The sequence below is a fragment of the Furipterus horrens genome, unplaced genomic scaffold (assembly GCF_987537825.1).
Source record: "Furipterus horrens unplaced genomic scaffold, mFurHor1.1.pri manual_scaffold_5, whole genome shotgun sequence".
Classification (NCBI taxonomy): domain Eukaryota; kingdom Metazoa; phylum Chordata; class Mammalia; order Chiroptera; family Furipteridae; genus Furipterus; species Furipterus horrens.
This window is the reverse complement of record NW_028327175.1, coordinates 121,740,270-121,761,127: the sequence shown is the minus strand read 5'-3', so window position 1 is coordinate 121,761,127 and position 20,858 is coordinate 121,740,270. Positions and strand designations below refer to the sequence as shown.

At 45.3% G+C, this 20,858-nt stretch overlaps 1 protein-coding gene and 1 non-coding gene across 2 annotated transcripts; both read left to right on the top strand.

Annotated features, from left to right (window-relative positions):
• The first annotated feature begins 4,265 nt into the window (after positions 1–4,265).
• On the top strand, positions 4,266–20,740 carry KIF22 (kinesin family member 22). Its single transcript, XM_090277585.1, has 14 exons — positions 4,266–4,355; positions 13,222–13,417; positions 14,711–14,838; positions 14,928–15,082; positions 15,305–15,514; positions 15,593–15,823; positions 15,960–16,113; positions 16,231–16,366; positions 18,052–18,220; positions 18,771–18,939; positions 19,302–19,369; positions 20,135–20,347; positions 20,451–20,510; positions 20,598–20,740. The coding sequence occupies exons 1-14, from the start codon at positions 4,298–4,300 to the stop codon at positions 20,643–20,645; spliced, it is 1,995 nt and encodes a 664-aa protein (XP_090133711.1). The 5' UTR covers positions 4,266–4,297; the 3' UTR covers positions 20,646–20,740.
• Positions 8,455–8,617, top strand: LOC150009643 (U1 spliceosomal RNA). Its single transcript, XR_016511469.1, has one exon. It is a non-coding gene; the product is annotated as a U1 spliceosomal RNA (small nuclear RNA).
• Positions 20,741–20,858: the final 118 nt, after the last annotated feature.

Genomic DNA, 20,858 nt, shown 5'->3' with positions numbered 1-20,858 from the left:
CACTAGCCTCTTTCCAATTTTTATGATGTAAACTCTATGTTCTACTTTGTTCTCCTTTGCTTTTTAAGGGCCTACTTTGGCCCTTTAAAAAATTTCAGTATATTTCTCTTTGAATATCAGGTGTTTACCCTAATTTCCACCAGGCAGATGCAGACCTTGATACCCAGTCTTCCCTTAAAAGTTCCATTTGTTGTCTGTCACCATCACCCACTCCCACACTCCTATCTCCACAAAAAACAAATTCCAGGAAAATAGGGAGCATGTATGTCTTCTTGGTCACCATCGTACCCCTACCACCTAGGAAAGTTGGCCCGCACACTACAAGCAAATAATACACTGTGAATGGAATTATCTTTTTTTATCTTCACCCAAGGACATTTTTTTCATTGCTTTTAGAGTGAGGGGACAGGAGAGAGAGAGAGAGAAAGAGAGAGAGAGAGAGAGAGAGAGAGAGAGAGAGAGAGAGAGAGAGATCAGTTGACTGCCTCCCATATGAACCTGCAACCTCAGTCTACGGGACAATGCTCCAGCCAACTGAGCCACACCAGCCAGGGCTGAATTATCTTGTTTTCTTTGAATATCAGCCCTAATTTACACAAGGCAGACACAGACCCTTAAACCAACTCTAGGAACTGGGTTCAACCATTATTCTCTCTTAAAACTTGAGGAAATGGAGGCACAAAGAGGCAAAATCTCTACCACGTGTTGCCTGGCACCAAAGCCCGGTACCTGAGCTATTTATTCATCCTTAAAAATCCTGACTCCCTGACCTACGCTGTTTCCACTATTTCTGGTAGGTATCTTACCAAATATCTAGCAACAAATGTGAAAATCTTAATAGCCCTTTCTGAGTGCAAGAGAAACCCAAACTGTCAAGACCCTATATCAGTGGTTCTCAAAGTGTGGTTCAGGAAGCTCTGGAGGTCCCTGAGACACTTTCAGGGGCTCTGCAACGTCAAAACTATTTTCGTAATAAAACTAAGGTGCCATTTGGTTTTTTTCCCCTTGCACTTACCATTTTTAAGTGTATACTTCAGCGGTTCTTAGTATGTCCATTATGTTGTGCAACCGTCACCACTAATTACAAAACACCACCCACAAAAGAAACTCCATATCTATTAGCAATAATCCCAATACACCAACCCCTCACCATCATCTGGCAACAGCTAATCTACTTTGTCTCTACAGAATTGTTACTGTAATTTTTAAGTGCATTAATAAATATTTTAAGTTTGTTTTAATTTCTAATACAGTAAATATGAACAGATAAAACCCATACAAACAAAAGATCTTTGGGGCTTCAATTTTTAAAGAATGTAAAGGGATTCCAAAGCCATAAAAATCGAGAACCGACTTCCAGCCAAGATGGAGGCCTAGACAGACACTCTGCATCTCCCTCCACAACTAATAAGGATACAACTACCTCAAAACTAGAGACAACCAGAAGTTCCATAAAATCAAGCTGCATAGAAATCCAACAAACAAAGATATAAAGAAGAAATACTTATCCAGACATGTAGGAGGGACAGAGCTGGGGCAGAGAGGACACAGTGTGATGGTGGCAGCAGGGTTGGTAGCGGCAGGCCAGCAGAAAGCACAGTCACATGTTTTAAAAAGTCAGGAGGGACACATGGGGAGCACTTCCAGCACCAGACCAGACCACACAGCTCATGGTCCAGAGCTGGGGGAAAATAAAGCCTCATTGCTTCTGACTGTGCAAACCAGTTGGGGCGGAGGAAGAAACTGCTGGTATCTCATCAGTCTGCAGGATTAAAGGGCCCCCATGGTCCTAGAACGTCCGCAGACCCACCCACTCTGAGAACCATGGCCAAGGCAACAGCTAGAGAGGCACCAGTCCCTTAGGGAAGTGGGAGAAGTGCCTGGAAAAGGGACGAGTGCTGAGCAAGCAGCATTGTTCCCTCTAAGACCCTCCATCACATACAGTGACATAACGTATGTAATGACGAATCCCTAAGGCTCCACCCCTTACAATATAACAGGTGCTACAGCTCTACCTAAGACACAGGCAAACAAACACAGGAGACTGTCAAATGAGGAGACAGAGAGATATGGCCAAAAAGGAGGAATGGATCAAGGTTCCAGTGGGGAATTAAGCAATGAAATAGTCAACCTAACAGATGAGGAGATAACCAACCTAACAGATGTAGAGTTCAAAACACTGGTGATAAAGATGCTCCCAGGCTTGACACAGATATGCTAAAGTACGGCAAATGCATAAGGGAAGAAGTGAAGGCTATGCTAAATGAAATGAAGGAAAATCCACACAAAACCAATGGTGAAGGGAAGGAAACTAGGGTTCAAGTCAACGATTCAGAACATAAGGAAGAAAAAAAAAACAATCAACCAGTACAGAATGAGGAAACAAGAATTGAGGGGAAAAAAGAGAAGCGGCTTAGGAACCTCTGGGACAATTTTAAACGTGCCAACATCTGAACCATAGGGGTGACAGAAGGAGAAGAGGAAGAGCAAGAAATTGAAAGCTTATGTGAGAAAATAATGAAGGAAAACTCCCCCAGTTTGGTGAAGGAAATAGACATACAAGTCCAGGAAGCACATAGAGTCCCAAACAAGCTAGACCCAAAGAGCACCACACCAAGACACATCATAATTAAAATGCCAAAGGTGAAAGATAAAGAGAGAAACTTAAAAGCAGCAAGAGAAAAGCAGAGAGTTACCTACAAAGGGGTGCCTATAAGACTCTCAGCTGATTTCTCAAAAGAAACTTTGCAGGCAAGAAAGGGGCTGGCAAGAAGTATTCAAGGTGATGAAAAGCAAGGACTTACAACCAAGATGACTCTATCCAGCAAAGCTGTTATTTAGAATGGAATGGCAGATAAAGTTCTTCCCAGACAAGGTAAAGCTAAAGGAGTTCATCATCACCAAGCCATTATTATATGAAATGTCAAAGGGACTTACTTAAGAAAAAGAAGATCAAAATTATGAACGTTAAAATCACAACTCACAACTATCAACAACTGAATCTAAAAACTAAAAACAAAATCCAACAAAGCAAACCAGAATAGGAACAGAGTCATAGGTATGGGGATCATCTGGAGGGTTATCAGCTGAGAGGAAGAAGGGGGAGAAATGGGGAAATGGTGCAGGGGTTAAGAAGCATAATTGGTTGGTGGTACAAAATAGACAAGGGGAAGTTAAGAATAATATAGGAAAGGGTGAAGCCAAAGAACTTATATGCATGACCCATGGACATGAACTAAGGGGGTGGAATTGCTGGAGGGAAGGGAAAGGGGAATACTGGGCAGATGGGAGCAAAGGGGGGAAAAAAAGTTGGGACTACTGTAACAACATAGTCAATAAAATATACTTTTTAAAAAATTGAGAACCACTGGACTAATACTTGTTTTGTTTTTTAATAGATTGGACATAATGTCTAAACCAGGGCCCTACCAGAAACTCAAAGATGCGATGGTCTTCACTGCTAAGCGTCCAGAAAGGTTAGGGATCTACCTAACAGACAGCTGAACCTATAGGATATGGGACCGACATGTTGAAAGCCGAGTTGCAAAGTAAGGAACATCTGAGCTGGTCTCCTTGGCTCAGACTTGCGACATAAGGGGGCACATCTGGTCTCTGTACCTCACTCAGCGACTTTCGGCTTAGCAAGAGGTGAGTGCCGCATGACTGCCCACAATGCAGCAAGCGTGCTCAGACCTACAGGACTTGGAGTGGTTAAAGCACCAATGACTGACACTGAGGTCAAGTCCCGCAATCCACAAAACGACCCGCTTCACAGGCGCCCTAAAGAACTTCTGAGGCAAGAAACTGGAGGAAGTGAAGATCGCTACCAGTCGTTTAGAATAATCCCGTTTCCACGCAACATTTTCCTTATTCGTATAATCAATCACCTCTTCTGCCACAAAAATAGTATTCGGCCCAGGGAAATTTTTGGATAAATTCATTGTTTTCGATTACGTCTGATTGGGGCGAAAAGTCTGCACTTACGCCAATTTACGCCTCAAAACCGGGAGCGCTCAGCAGCTCCCCCAAAGGCCACTGTCACCAATGCCCCGCGTGCCCGAGTTTGCCAGGAGCGCGGGCCGAGACGTCAACGGCTGAGTGGCTAACGTGCGCGCTTCCGTCCTCCTGCTGGGGAATCTTTTTCTTGCAGGACTCTGAGGCGAGGCCTAGGGAGCTGAAAGTTGCAACCCCCAGCAGGAACTTCCGGTGACAAATAGCCATGATTGGTGAAGCCTAAGAGAGGGGGCGGGGCACCGGGAAATTCGAATAGGAGAGGCGGGTCCAAGGAGGCAGTGGAATGGACGTGGGGATCTCGACGCATCTGAGACGACGCGAGATGGCGACAGTGACCTCAGGTACATGAGCCGGTCCTGGGCTGGTCGCCGAGGTCTGGAGCTTGGTTGGGTAATGCGTCGGAAGGTAATCCGAGCTCCAGAGGTTGTCCCTGAGGGGCGCGGGGACAGGCGGCGAAAAATGAGGGTCGCAAGCTAGTAAGCCCACCTCACTGTTTCCACTGTTTCCTACTCTCCGCGCGGATCAGTACACTCGGGTTGAGACCCGATTGTGGCACTTAGAGCCTCGTTTGAGCCCAGCACACTTTTCCTTTACGCGCTTCGGTTTCTTTGCAAAATAGGGGCGATGATCCCATCTCAAGAGATTACGTGAGTAAGCGAACGAGAAGTGGCAAGCACTCCAACCGTAGGGACAAAAAGAATGGAGCTGGTTGCACGTTTAGGGGGAAGGAGTCTGTGTATGACGCGTTGTTGGGTAGGGGGACATCCCTAAGAGAGGTAGGAGGGCAGGCGAGGTTTAGACGGATTGCAGCTGGGTGTGAGTTGACGCATAAGATATGCCGAGACCACAGAAAAGGGAAATAAGGGACTGTTTTCTTTACTCTAGCTGTGGAAGTCAGTGCTATTTTAAGGTTGGAAAGGCTGTTAGGACATTCAGAATCCTGTATTTGTTTACATACGTCTCTGCTCTCTTCCTGTGCACTGAATTCTTGTTAATGGTTATGGTAGGCACCATAGCAATTTATTCAGCCCCTTAGTCTTTGTCAGGCCCTGTGGAGAAACAATGCTATTTAGCAGAATGTCAAATACATGGTGAGCCCTTGCTGGCTGCCAGGCACAGTTATAAAAACTTATGGTGGTGAATCTTTTAATCTACGTAATGCCATGAGATGACTCACAATTGTTTTTTTTTAATCCTCACTGAGAATATATTTGATTTTAGAGAGAGGAAGGGGGAAAGAAAGAGGAAAACATTGATGTGAGAGAAACGTTGATCGGAAGGTATGCGCCAGACTGGGGATCAAACCCGCAACCTAGGTATGTGCCCTGATGGGAGATCGAACCTACAACCTTTTAGTGTATGGGATGACACTCCAACCAACTGAACCACCCGACAAGGCCTGAGGTGGTTTACTATTGTTGTCCTGGTTTTATAGATGAGGAAACTGAGGCATAGGTGAGTTAAATAGGTTGCTCAAAGTTAACACAATTCGTCAATATTGAGGTCTGAATTCACACTTGGGCAGTCTGATTCTAGAGCCTCTGTCCTTCACCATTATGTCCAAGCACATAAAATTCCTGCTGTCTGAGCACTGCCTGCTCTTACTCTTCTGAGACCCACTGTGTCTGGTATATAGGAGGTATCATAAAAACACTTGAATGAATATGAACCCTTCCCTAGAGCAGATTATAGTCTGTTTCAGTAGATAATCATAAACATAAAACAACCTGGAAAGCAATGTGAGACGTGTATAAACTGCTATAGAGAGTACAGAATCTGAAGTCAACCCTTGGGTGTTCTGGGGGGACCTTATTAAAGAAGTGATACTTGGGGTGTGCTTCAAAGGTTAGATAGGAGTTTGCTAGGCCTTGGCAGAACAAAAAGTCCACCAAGTGATTTCTTATTTATGATGTAAAGAGAGGCCAAAGATACGGTCTTTGGCTCAATTTCCTCATCATAAAAGAGGGAAGAGTTAAGTTAAATAAGGCTTAGGAAATTGTATGAGAGGGGAATATTAAAAGAAATAAGCCCCATACAACCTCAAAGTTATTTTCACAATGAAGTGGAGAGATTTGTCCTGTAAGCAGTTGTTTACATGTTCCTCTTCTTCCCTCCTCTTCTGGACTTTGAGCTTTGAGGCAAGAATGGCAATGAGCTATTTTTAGGATGAAAACAGGAAACAAGTTAATGTTTTATGTTAGTTTATTCATCAAGTCTTATTTTGTTCAGCAAATACTCTCTGAGAGCCTGCTCTGTGCTAGGTATTGGGGATGTGAAGGTGAACACAGTAAGATTTGTTTTCACTAAGTTCACAGTTAGATGGAGAAGGCAGACAAATGATAGTTACAGTGGTGTGTTACTAGTGCTTGGATGGAGGAGCTAGAGAGAGCCATGGGTGCACCTGACAGTACAAGGGAAGGTTTTTTTGTTTTTGTTTTTGTTTTTTAATAGGAAGTAAGGTGTGTTTACCTCAGTCACTTAGTGGGGTTGGGTGGGGTAGGGAAGATATTCCAGGGAGACAGAGTAGCGTGTGCAAAGGCCCAAAGGTGTGAATGAATTTGGTGTGTTGTGGGAACTGAAGGAATTCATTGTGGTTGAGCGCTGACAGTGTAAGGAAGGAAGTGGAAAGAGAATGATTGGAGGGGAGTGAGACTGAAGGCAGGGAGACCAGTTGGGAGACTGTTGAAGTGACGACCACCTGGGCAAAGGTCGTGCAGTGGGATAGAGAGAAGTGGACTCATTTAAAAAGGTAGAATTGACAGATGTAATGAATAACTTACGTGGAAGGTAAGAGAGAAGGTGAAGTTAAGAAAGATTCCCATTTTGGGGTTGGTTCCTTTCATTTCTTTTAGAGAACGTAGAAGGAGGATAATGTTGCAGAGAGGAGAGGAAGAGTCCAGTTTAGGACAGGTGGAGTTCCATGCACTTTCAAGCAATGTAAGAGAAGATGTCAGAGCAGCAACCTGGAAACGTGGATCTGAAGCTCAGGAGAAAGCTCTGGTGTTGGAGGTGGCAGGATTTATTAGCTTTAAGATAGTAATTAAAGCCAAGAGAGCAGGTGACCATGCCCATGAAGTGAATGAGTAGTGGTTCTCAACTAGGGGCAATTTTGTTTCCCATGGGAACATTTTTCTGGGTCATTTTTGGTTGTTACAGTTGGGGAGAGGGGTGGCATGAAATGCTACTGGCATATGTGTTTGCATGTGTGCTAAATATCCTACAATGCACAGGACAGCCCCACCACAAGAATTATGCAGCCCACAATGTCAATAGTGCCAAAATGAGCAGTCCTGATCTAGAGAGAGAATAGGAGGAGCCTAGGAAAAACATTTAAGAATGGCATAAACTGAGAAGGTGTAAACAGAGTGGGTGGCATGGAAACTAAGGGAAAAGTGTATTTCCCAAAGGAAAACAGATCAGGTTGCTGAATACTGCTGGGAAGTCAGATAGGAAGGGGACCGAGCTGTACTGGATTCAGCAGTAAGGAGGTCATTGGTAACCCTGCTGAATGGTGAGGGCTGAAGCTAGTTGCTGCCTTGGTAAGGGGGTAGCAAGAGAAAGAGTATAATAATAACAAAACAATAGATAACATTTACTGAGCACTTGCTGACAGCACTGTGCCAAACATTGTTTGTATACTTTTTTCTACTTTTTGACTCCTGACAATCTTATGAGGATACTATTGTTTGATAGATAGATAGATAGATAGATAGATACTCTTATTTTTATAAAGAGAAACTGAGTCTTGAAGACATTAAGCCTTCCCAAGTTCACACAGCTGGTAGGTGGAACTTGTCTTAGATTCCAAGGCACATAGGGATACAAAGATGAAGGGGCTGGGATGGCCTGGGGAGTCATATACTGTAATGAACTTTGGAGTTAGACCTTTTGAAGTTCTGTCACTAGCCAGCTATTGACCATGGGCAACCTAGCTAACCTCTCTATTCTGAGGTTCCCTCATTTGAAAAATGGGTAAATATAAAACACTTACTGAGCTTTTACCAAGAACCAATGCTGTCCTAAGCACTTTCACATGAATTACCTTATTTACTGCCTTAACAACCCAATGAGTAGGTATTTTTATTTATTCCCATTTTACAGGTGTGGAAATTAAGGCACAAGAATAGAACATTTCTTCCTTACGTTATTTAGTTAGTTGTAACTGGTAGAGTTTGGATCTAAATCTAGGCTGTCTTATCTTGAATAATGAGGCTACCTACTCAGTGCTAGTTATTGTGTTGGAATTTATGCTGTCTTTTAGTCCACATTAAGCTCTTCCAAGGCCCATCCCTCCCCATTTTATAGACAAGGGAACCCGGATACATGGATGTTAAGTCACTTGATCAAGGTCACAAGCTAATAACTGAGAATTTAATTTCTATTTACTTGCTGATGACTTTCAGGATTGCCACGAGGCTGACATTAAAACTACATGCCCTTATACTTACCTGGCAGGGGAGAGACCGTGATCAGGAAGGTGGTTTTCCCAGGGCAAGGCTTATCCATTGCACTCAGATGTGCTGACCCCTGCCATTTCCGCAAATGTGGGAAACTTGACTGCATAATTTGTGGTAGTGGGGGACTGTGTTCGCGCTCTCCCCTGGCAGTGGGGCAGGGGGGAACTGCATGCCCCAGTATTTTGTAAACCATAAAGTGAGAAATTATGTAATTAGCTTCATTTGTTAGTTTAAGGAGCAGAGGCCCAATGTTTGAAATAGGCCATCTGCTTATGGGTAAGCCTTACTTATGTATAAGATTCTTTACAGGGGTAGTCTGTCTACCTTTTTTATCTTGCTATTTCTGTGCTGGCCAACACATACCAGTTACCTACCTTATATGAGGCCCATGACTCCCTACAACCAGCAAAAAGGAGTCAGAGCTGCCAAGAACTTTCCTAGTTGGTACACAACAGGTTTGAATTTTGCTGTTAGCTGTGAACTATGGTATGGTTTCCTCTAATATAAAATAGAGAAATACCCTCTTCATAACATTCTTTTTTAGCTCATTCAATCCTGACAAAAATAGGTCTTTTTTTTTTTAGTTTTTTCTTCATGTGTTTTCTAATGATACTTGATCTTTTTTTTAATGACTTAAATTTAATTATTGAAAGCAAACTAAACAGAATCCTTACAATAAAGAAAGATTGCATGTCAGTGCCTTTTGCAAACTAAGCTGGGACAGAGAGAGACAAGGGGGCTGCCTCTCAACCACATCCCTTCCAAAGATGTCCACAGTGCCATTTTTTTAAAAAATTATATTTTACTGATTATGCTATTGCAGTTGTCCTGATTTTTCCCCCTTCTCCCCTCACGCCCTCAGGCAATCCCCCCCACCATTGTTCATGTTCATGGGTCATGGGTATAAGTTCTTTGGCTACTCCATTCCCTGTACTGTACCTTATATCCCCCTGGCTATTCTGTAACTGCCTATTTGTACTTCTTAATCCCTTCACCTCTTCACCCATTGCCCAAAACTCCCTTTCCATCTTGCAACCATCAAAACCTCTCTGTATCCATGATTCTATTTCTGTACTTCTTGTTTGTTTAGTTTAAGACTCAATTGTTGATAGATTTGTATTTTTTGCCATTTTATTACTCATAGTTTTGATCTTTTTCTTAAATATTATAAGTCCCTTTAACATTTAATGTAATAATGGTTTAGTGATGGTGAACTTCTTTAGTTTTTTCTTGTCTGGGAAGCTCTTTAACTTCCCTTTGATTCTAAATGATGTCTTTGCTGGGTGGAACAATCTTGGCTGTAGGTCTCTGCTTTTCATGACTTTAAATATTTCTTGCCAATCCCTTCTAGTCTGCAAAGTTTCTTTTGAGAAATCAGCTGACAGTCTTATGGGAACTCCCCTGAAGGTAACTAACTTCTTTTCTCTTGCTGCTTTTAAGATTCTCTTGCTCTGGTTGGTGTGGCTCAGTGGATTGAATGACAGCCTGCGAACCAAAGGGTCACTGGTTTGATTCCCACTCAGGGCATATGCCTGCCTGGGTTGTGGGCCAGATCCCCAGCTGGGGGTGTGCAAGAGGCAACCACACATTGATGTTTCTCTCCCTCTCTTTCACCCTCTTTTCCCCTCTCTCTAAAAATAAATAAATAAAATCTTTAAAAAAATAAATAACTAGAAGATTCTCTTTATCTTGAACCTTTGGCATTTTAATTATGATGTGTCTTAGAGAGGGCCTCTGCATCTGTCTTGTGTAGGACTCCCTGTGCTTCCTGGATTTGCATGTGTATTTCCTTCACCAAATTAGGGAAGTTTTGTTTCATTATTTTTTCAAACAGATTTCCAATTTCTTGCTCTTTCTCTTCTCCCTCTGGCACCCCTATGATGCAAATGTTGAAATGCGTGAAGTTGTCCGGAGGCTGCTTATACTATCCTTACTTTTTTGGATTCTTTTTTCTTCTTCTGATTGCTTCTTTTTTGCTTCTTTATGTTCCGTACCACTGACTTGAATCTCGGCTTCATCCCTCTACTGTTGTTTCCCTGGAAATTGTTCTTGATTTCACTTAGTGTATCCTTTGTTTCTGACTGGATCTTTTTCTAATGCTGCTGAGGTCCTCACTAAGTTCCTTGAGCATCCTTATAACCAGCGTTTTGAACTCTGCATCTGATAGATTATCTCCATTTTGTTTAGCTCTTTTTCTGGAGTTTTGATCTGTTCTTTCATTTGGGCCATATTTCTTTGTCTCCTCGTTTTGGCAGCCTTCCTGTGTTTGTTTCTATGTATTAGGTAGTGATGCTAGGACTCCCTGTGTGGCATAATGCAGTGGGTGTCCTGTAGGGTCCAGTGGCACAGCCTCCCCTACCACCCAAGCTGGGTACTCGAGGTGCACCCTTCGTGTGGGCTGAGTACACGCTCCTCTTGTAGTTGAGCCTTGGTTGCTGTTGGCAGATCAATGGGAGGGACTTACCCAGGCCAATCAGCTGCAAGGATTGGCTGTGACCACTTGCCACCAACCACCACCCTCCGTGGAGGATCAGCTGTGCAGGGGCAGGGTGGTGGTGCTCCAACACAGTCTGTAGCTTGTCCACTGGGTGCGCTGGCCCTAGTGCTGGGCCTGGGGCCCACTGAGGCCAGCTGTTGCTTGTTTGACAGGATTTAGGAAGTTGTGAAGCAAGAGCTAAGACCTGCCATTCATATGGAAAAGCAGCTTGGGTGGTCTGGCCAAAAGTTGGATGGGGCGGAGTCATACAGCATTAGCCAAGTTGATAAGGTCTCAGATATGGCACCAGCTTGCCGGATCTGTTGAGGGGCGGTTTAGAAAAGGAACAATGGCCTCTGATCACCTTGATGCCAGACACTTCAGGTTCTCCCTGGTGCTTTTCAAGGTGCTACCCTGGTGCTGGAGCTCAGAGGATGTGAGTCTGAGTAGGTGAGTCTGTGTGAGGTCTTTAAGAGGGACCACTTGGGGCTCAATCCTCCTGCTGGTTTTTGCAGTCAGAAGTTGCGGGGACTTATCTTCCTGGGCTGGGGGGCCTGGTGTGGGGCTGGGACTCATTGCTCCCAAGATGTCCCTCCTGAAGTTTCATCTGCCACATGTGGGTGAGGAACTGGCCACTTCCATGTCTGCGCCCCTCCTACCTGTCTTGATGGATGTGGTTTCTTTAATTTTGTAGCTGTCAGACTTCCATTCAACTTGATGTCTGACAGTTCTGAGGGATGGTTGTTCTATATTTTAGCTTTAATTTTAATGGGGTTGTGTGAAGAGGTGAGCCATGTCTGATTGTGCCACCATCTTGACCGGAAGTGTTTTTTGTTTGTTTGTTTTAATGAAAACATTACAGCATTACAGAACTAACAGAAAATAAACCTACATAATCCCCCATTAAGAGAAGGCCATCATTAGCAGTTTGGTGTGCTCACCCATGTATATATCGCATGTAAATATGTATTATAAACCCCAGATAAGAAATAGAGTCACAGAAAATCAATTCATTGAGTGATTTTAGGTGTGGGCAAATGTCAACTCTTAAACCTTATAGGAACCCTGTCAGGTGCTGGTCTGCTACACCTTGGCAATTCAAAATGTGTCCTGCTCTGGCCAGGTGGCTCAGTTGGTTGGCGCCTTGTCCCATACACCAAAAGATTGTGGGTTTGATCCCTGGTCAGGGCACATACCCTAGGTTGTGTGTTCGATCCCCAGCTGTAGTACATATGAGAGGCCACTAATGGATGTTTATCTCTTACATTGATGTTTCTTTCTTTCCCTTCCTCTAAAATCAATGAATGCATCCTTGGGTGAGGATTTTTATTTTTATTTTTTGAGTTTTAAAGTGTGTCCCACCAGCAGCAGCAGCATCACCTGGGAGTTTGCTAAAAATGTAGAATCTCAGGCTATCACCCCAGGTACAGAAGCTAAATCTGTATTTTAACTAGATCTTCCAGGTTAGCTGAGTACACATTATAGTCTACACCCCACTGAACCTACTTGAAGAGCAGGGAAGGAACTGAGGCCAAGCTTGGGGACACCCACAGCATGGCCAGGGGGGAAAAGAGCTCCTGAAATGAGCTGTGGCTACTGGCCCACCCAATGGTATCCCCAGAGTCCCAGCCTCCAGGCCTTCTTCTCATCCCCTGGTTATGGGCGTCCTTAGTCTTCTAAGATGCTGGGGTTTTGTTTTGCTTAAAAGACAATATAGGCTATGATATATGATAAAGTACTGGCCTCATGGCCCAAGGTATAAAATACCAAGGTGCTCACAAGAGCTGCTACTTCTCTATGAGTTTCTTCTTGATAAAATTGGACTAATAGAACATGAAGATTAAAGTGTGCTTGGCATGTTAATAAAGTGCTTAATAAATGTTAATGTTTGTTAAGTACATGATATGGTTTACAGTCCCTGATTTGTATATAATTTCTCTCCTCCAACCACCCCCCACACCATATGCTGCCTAAGACCATATATTTGATTCATATTTTTTCTTCCATCCTGCCCTTCTCTGCTCACCCTCCCCACCAACACACACAGAGTACTGCCTCACCGTTCTCCAAGGGATCGCACGCTTTCACACCTCTGCTTTTTTGCACATGCTATTTCTTCTACCTGGTATGTTTGGCAAGTTCCCATTCGTCCTTCAGAGCTCAGCTATATCAGATACCTCTTCCTCTAACACTCCTACCCTTTATATCTCACCAAAGCTCATCCGTAATTCCTCTGTGCTACACATACTTCATGCTAAAACTTCTCTTCTCCAGGAGCTGGTCGCTGTCGGCTAAGCAAAGTGGGAGCTGGTCGGCGCCCACCTCCAGCTCGAGTAAGGGTGGCTGTGCGACTGAGGCCATTTGTGGATGGAACAGTGGAAGCAAATGACACCCCCTGTGTACGGGGCCTGGATAGCTATTCGCTAGAGATTGCCAACTGGAGGAACCACCAGGAGACTCTCAAATACCAGTAAGTTTTAGGCCATTCTTTCTTCCCATACCTCTTTCCTAGGCCTGCCCACAGCTTCTCAGGCCTGCCCACAGCTTCTCAGACCTGCTTCCTCAGGATCCTTGTCCCTTCCTTAGCATACCTTTGTTCCCCATACCTTCATTTGTTCACTCAGTAAATATTCACAGTTGCCCGCTGTGATGGGTCCTCTGTAGGATACTGTGGGGAAAGACCAGAGGCTGAATCAGGCATACATTACTGTTCACAGTTTTGTGGGGGAAATAGGCACAAAGTAGGGAAGGAGCCCCAACTAGGATCCATTGTGGGAGGAGTTGGGGGAACATAAACCAGCCAACCAACCCATGCTGCAGCTGGATGGTGTCACAGGAGAGCACCCAGATTTGGGGGACAGAACTCACAAGGGCAGCTATCTTAAAATTCCATTGGAGATTTAAAGTTCAGACTCCTTGCCAAGTCATCCTCAGCCAGGGGGAAGCAAACTACAGCCTGCAGGAGTTTGACCAGTCTTTATAATAAAACTTAACTGGAACATAACCATGCTCATTTATTCACATATTGCCTAAGTCTGCTTCTCAATGGCAAGATTGAGTAATTGTGAAATGAGCCATATGGCCCACGAAGCCTAAAGATATTTACTCTCTAGCTTTTTTACAGAAAAAGTTTGCCAACCCTTTTCCAGGCCCTTAACAGTTTGGCTTTAATTTCTTTCCATCCTCATCTGCCCAATACATGCTATACTCCCTTACATTAATTCCTGCTGTGGCCTTGGCCACAGCTTCTCCACCAGAGTACAGTGAATGAACTATAGGTGTGTTGGGTCTCATTAAGTCATAAGCAACATCCTTTATTTACTCCATTATGGTGTACAAATACTATTCTATATATACTGTGATGCGAAAAAGATTGGGAAGCCCTGCCCTTTCATACCATGTCTTGTCTGTGTGCTATTTTTAATACTTAGGGTATCTTTCTCCTCTCTGGCAAAATCTTCCTTCCTCAAGCAGTATCAGTTACTTCTTCTACTGCATTTTTTGTTTCCTAAATCACAGCAAAGTATGGGTATCTATCCATTTTACCAGACTACGGAACTCCCAATAGCAGGGACATCAGATTCATCTCTGTATTCCTAAAACCAGTACAGGGACTGGGATGGAACAGGTGCTCAGTGGGTACTTTCAGGGGTCTTCGTGTAAGAAAAGGCAAAGAGACTCTTAAATCTGGGGCCAGTATTTTCCTCTTGGTCTGGGTGATATCCAAATCGTCCATCAATTCCCTCCTTTCTTCCTGCTGCAGGTTTGATGCCTTCTACGGGGAGAGGAGTTCTCAGCAGGACATCTATGCTGGATCAGTGCAGCCAATCCTAAGGCACCTGTTAGAAGGGCAGAATGCCAGTGTGCTTGCCTATGGGCCCACAGGGGCAGGTAAGGGAGCCAGAGAAGGAACAGCTATGGGTTAGAAAGGGCTCTGGCGTCAGAAAGAAAATCTCATAGCTCTCTCTATTCTTTCCCAGGGAAGACACACACAATGCTGGGCAGCCCAGAGCAACCTGGAGTGATTCCCCGGGCTCTCATGGACCTCCTACAGCTCACAAGGGAGGAGGGTGCTGAGGGCCGCCCATGGGGCCTCTCTGTCACTATGTCCTACTTAGAGATCTACCAGGAAAAGGTGAGGCCCTGCTGGTTGAGGAGGAGAGAAGCAAAGGGTCAAAGTAAGACCTAGTTCTAGAATATGAAGCTCTGCTGTAGCAAGGAGCTAAGATCAGGAAAGACAGAGGTTGGTGTAGGAGATGGTACAACTTTAAGAATCCAACAGAGAAAAGGAGAGTGATCCCCGGGAAGTAGGGAGCCTATGACAGGAAAATTGGCCCTACCTCTCCTGCTCCAATAGGTATTAGACCTCCTGGACCCTGCATCTGGCGACCTGGTGATCCGAGAAGACTGTCGAGGGAACATACTGATTCCGGGCCTCACACAGAAGCTCATCACTAGCTTTGCTGATTTTGAGCAGCACTTCCTGCCAGCCAGTCGAAATCGGACTGTAGGAGCCACCCGGCTCAACCAGCGCTCCTCCCGAAGTCATGCTGTGCTCCTTGTTAAGGTGAGGCCCACTGACAGGTGAGGACCTGGGAAGCCTCTTGGGCCTGAGCTAAGCCTAGGGCCTTGTTCTTACCCCCAGGTGGATCAGCGGGAACGCTTGGCTCCATTTCGCCAGCGGGAGGGGAAACTCTACCTGATTGATTTGGCTGGCTCAGAGGACAACAGGCGTACAGGCAACAAGGGCCTAAGGCTGAAGGAGAGCGGAGCCATCAACTCCTCCCTCTTTGTACTGGGCAAGGTGGTGGATGCACTGAACCAGGGCCTCCCTCGTGTGCCTTACCGGGACAGCAAGCTCACTCGCCTATTACAGGTCAGGCCACCCATATCAGGGCAAAAGGGGCTGGTGAAGGAGGTACTTAGGCATTCCAGGGTGCTGAGAAACAGTAGTCAAGGACTGGAAATATGGGGCCTCTGACCAGTCCATCCTGCCCATGCCCATCCCTCAGGACTCTCTGGGTGGCTCAGCCCACAGCATCCTCATTGCCAACATTGCCCCCGAGAGATGCTTCTACCTAGACACCGTCTCTGCACTCAACTTTGCTGCCAGGTCCAAGGAGGTGATCAACAGACCTTTTACAAATGAGAGCCTACAGCTTCATGGTGAGGGCTAGGGTTGGCAGGAGTGGAAAGGCTGGTCTGGACAATTGGGGGTTTGCTGAATCCGTGAAGCAGTAGCACAGAGGCTGACATACCCCCTACCCTATCTATCCTTCCTAGTTTTGGCACCTGTTAAAATGTCTCAGAAAGAACTAGTAGGCCCTTCAGAGGCCAAGATCACCCAAGGCCCTGAGGAAGAGGAGATTGGGAATCATGAGCTCCCAGCACCTCCAGTCTCTACTTCCCAGAATTTCAGGTGAGCAGATGGGGACAGACCTTGGGCATATTCCCTTTCCTGTTATGTCTGGGTTGTGTGCAGAGCAGCAGTGAGTTTAGCCTGTCAGATCCTTGTGCTGTGAACCTGTTCCTGTCCTTGGTGCTGTTGCCTGAGGCCCTACAAAGGCTTCCTACTTTAGCACCTAGCCCCCTCCCTTTACATTTTCCAACCCTTTTAATCAAAAACTTCACATTTGGGGGCAGCTGTTTTGAGGACAAGTACTTTTGTTTCTGGCTCAAGGAGTACTCTGGATCAGGTCTTTCAGGTCCAGGGGATAAGAGCAAAGCAAAGGAGACAAAGAGTTAAAGAGAGATGTATTGGTTGAGACCTCTCAGTCTGTGTTAAGAGTCTGATCTCATCATGGCTCTAAGGACGTGGTTGCTATCCTAACATTGCCCTGCTTATACTCTCAATCCAAACAAAGCCTCTCTAAACTGAGTCCCTTCTAGGTGTGTGGCCTCCCTCCTCAGTTCCTATAGCCTCATGGCCTAGTAAGCACTAAGCCTCAGGTCACCTCCAATTAGTGATCTTGCTTTCTATGTCTTGCCACATGCCTTCCTTAACTCCAAGGAGCCAGGTGCGGTTTTAATTTTGCCTCGTTTCTACCAAGCCCAAATAAAGCCTCTGTACACCGTATACTGAACAGAGGTGAAGTGAAGAGGCCAAGGCTCAGTGTCCCAGGGGGCTATTGTAGCTGAGGAAGAATGACATATATTACAGTGTGCTTGTTCATTAGAAACCCATCTTTCCATCTTGTCCTCTCAAGCTTTTTGTCAGCAGTCTCCTCTCCTATGTACACACATATACTTGCATATCTGTATCACATGTGAGCAGGCAAAATCTCTGCCAGATAGGCATTCTGAGGGTGAGCTCAGAGATGGGGCACATCAGACCTAGTCAGACCCTGACCTCAAAGGGCTCACATTTTAGTAGGGGAAATAAGATAGAAACATCAGTATATGATGCAAGGTAGGTAATACAGAGTGCAGTAAGGAAGGAGAAGCTGTTCTGTAAGAGTCAGAAAGGAAGAAAAGACTTCTAATGTTCACCCATATTTTCTGGTCCTGTTCTTCCTAGCACTTGCACACAAAGAACGGGGCAGTCCCTGTCCTTGAGGAGCTAGTTCAGAGTGTAGGAAAGATGATGTATAATCAAGCTGGGTATCATGGGAAAGATGGCATCAAACTCACTTTGAATGATAATTGAGATCAGATGTGAGGGGAGAAGGAACAGATGTTAGGCATTATTATGTGCAGGATTCTACTTGAATAGCCCTTTCCTATTGCCCACAGGAAAAAAGCCTTGGCATTTGAGGTCTTTAGTGGCTTTCAAAGCTCTGTGGAAGATGACCTCCTCTGTGAAGCTTCCCTGATTGCTCCTCCAAATGGACAGGCACACAGGCCCTGAATTCCTAGAACTTAGGTGTTCATTAAATGCCCATTCTCATCTGATCTGGTATCCCTGAGAGGTTACTTGGATAGGTAGTGATTGATCTCCACACTGCACTCAGAGTCTGGATGACTTGCTCAGAGTTGTCCAACAAGTTAACACTAAAGTTCTGGAACCACATAATACATCAAGTTAGGCATGATGAGAAGAATCCTGCTGCTGGAGAGGATGATGAGAGAAGAGGTCGGTGGGGAGTAACCTCCTTGTCTACTCAGCCCCCTACAGAAGCTAAGTAGCATGGACCCAGCCATGCTGGAGCGCCTTCTGAGCTTAGACCGTCTGCTGGGCTCCCGGGGGAACCAAGGGACCCCTCTGCTGAGCACCCCAAAGCGAGAGCGAATGGTACTCATGAAGACCGTGGAGGAGAAGGATTTAGAGATTGAAGTAAGTGTTGGAGAGGTGGGGGCTGGGATTCCTGTTGGCCTTGAGAAGCAATCTGAGGATCTGCAGACAAGGAAAGACACTGAAAGTCTGGACTAGCATCCAGTTTTCACCCAACACTGAAATCCCTCAGTTTTTCAGCTTCTGCCTGAATTTCTTTAACATGGCTGAACTTTGAAAAATAATTGAGATCAGATGTGAGGAGATGGGGATGGGGGGAAGTCCAGGTAAAAGAAGCAAATGTAAGACATTACCATTATCTTAAAACCTAGCTCTCATTAAATTAGGGCTCTCCGCTTGAATAGTCCCTCCCCTATTTCAAAAAGACGCTTGTTTCACCAGCTCTGATCACCAGAAAACCCTTAATTATATTGAGTTCCCATTGTCTCCTGGTACCTTCTCCCGTCAGCCCTCACCCTGCCCTCTAGGGTCTTGGAACCCTGCACACTCACTTTCCTAACCCACTGTCCTTCCAGCTGCCCTAAAGTTGGTTCTGGGTCACATCTCTCCCTGACACCCCCCCCCCCCCCCCCCCCCCGATCCTTTTCAACAGAGGCTTAAAATGAAGCAAAAAGAACTGGAAGCCAAGGTGCAGGCCCAGGAGGCTATGGACTCAAAAGAGAAAGAGAATTGCTCTCCCATAATGCTCCAACCCCTTGCCCGTCGCACAGTCACAGTGGCTAAGTCACTCAAAAAGGCTGTGGTGATTCCCCTACAACTGAGTAAGTGTGGCTCTAGGGGCCAGAAGGGCACAGATAACAGAGAATGTGTTAGCAGTAGTCTTCATGTCACTCATGTCCTCCCACCATATGCCAACCCTGGGGATAGGAGAAGAGGATCAGAAATAGAGCTAATGCTCTGCTCTCAGGTGCTTAGTACAATGGGGTAGACTGACAAGTGCATGATTGATTATCATGCAAGACCAACTGAGATTATTTCAAATAATGGTATAAGAATGGTCACATGGAAACACAACAAAATTAGTTAATTCTGGGTGGAGGGGAGCTGGGGAATCAAATGGGAGAACCAAGTGGCTATTAGGGAGGGTGAAAAGTAGCTTCTGTAATGACTCTAGATCTTTCAGTTCAGGAGCAGGCAGCATCCCCAAATGCCGACATTCATATCCTGAAGAAGAAAAGCCGCAAGAGAAAGGTGAGAGTAGCTGTAGGCTTATGCTATACCTAGAGTCTAGAAGTAAGGGGTAGAGAGCTGTAGTGGGAGAGCAATGGCCATAGTTACATGATCTATTAAAACATTTATCAGCTACTTACAACTCTTCCAAATTGCTATGGTCTCAATATAGAGATAACTCACAGGGGATTTAGGAGGAAATGCCACAATATATATGTACCTAGCAGAGTGGTTGTCTACTATTTGTGACTTTACTTTCTTCCTGAAAGCTCTTGACACTCAGTAACTAATTACTAGTATGGTGTATAGGCTGGGTCCTGCCCTCTACAATCTTAGGAATCCGTATAGGAAAACATGACCTAAACAATGGAGAAATCAAACAACAGTGGAAGAACTACCTAAAAACTGAGATGGCATGGTTGGGGGAGGTGCCATTTATTGACTACCTTTTCCTATGTGTTTTCCTAGGGGTGAAAAGAGAGCTTGTTCTTTTCTAGAAATGAGGGACCATATTTAAGAGCTTACTATGTGCTTTACATTCATTGACTCATTTTATCTTCACTCTATTACCATTCCTTCACAAGTTGGATAAAATTAGAATCAGATTCACTGACCAGAGGGAAAAAGTTTTTGGACAGACACTTGACAGGAGAGAAACAGAGGCTGGAGAGGGCGGGGAAAGTAGCTGCTGTTAGGCTCCTATTCTTGGTAGAGGAGTCCAAAGCCTGCAGTGTGTTGAGCAGCACACTCTGCTGTTTTTGTCACTCACCTCCCACTGCCTCATAGTTGGAGTGCCTGGATGCCACAGAGCCCAAGGAGAAGGTTGAGGACTGCTGGGAGCTACAGATCAGCCCCGAGTTACTGGCCCATGGACGCCAAAAAATACTAGAGATGCTGAATGAAGGCTCAGCCCGGGATCTGCGCAGCCTGCAGCGCATTGGCCAAAAAAAGGCCCAGCTTATTGTGGGCTGGAGGGAGCTCCATGGCCCCTTCAGCCAGGTAATGCCCCAGGGAGGGCAGCCATGGAATGGAGTTGGAAGATTTGGGAAAAAGCTTGGTACCCGCTAGACCCTTTCTTTGCCCATCGCTTTTGTCTTGCCAGGTGGAGGACTTGGAACGTGTGCAGGTCATGTCAGGGAAACAGCTGGAATCTTTCCTGAAGGTGAGCTCGTGGCTTGGCCTCTTCCTCTCCCTGGCCTGTTCCCTGCCCCTAGCTCTAAAGCTGCTCTCTCCTTCCTTCCTGTTGCAGGCGAACATCTTGAGTCTCGCTGCGGGTCAGCGCTGTAGCTCCTCCTGAGTGCCAGCCCCTGTCTTAGGCCTTTTTTTTTTTTTTTTTTTTGCAGTTCTTGTATTGTATAACCCCTTCTTGTATAAATACAGTTTAACTCCGTTGCTTCAGCCTGGTTCTTGGGACTATGGGGATGGGGTCAGGGGTATAATTTCTCTGCAGACTGGTCACCTTCCTTGCTAACTTATTTGGGCGCCATCTTTGGAAAAACCTGAGGTGGCA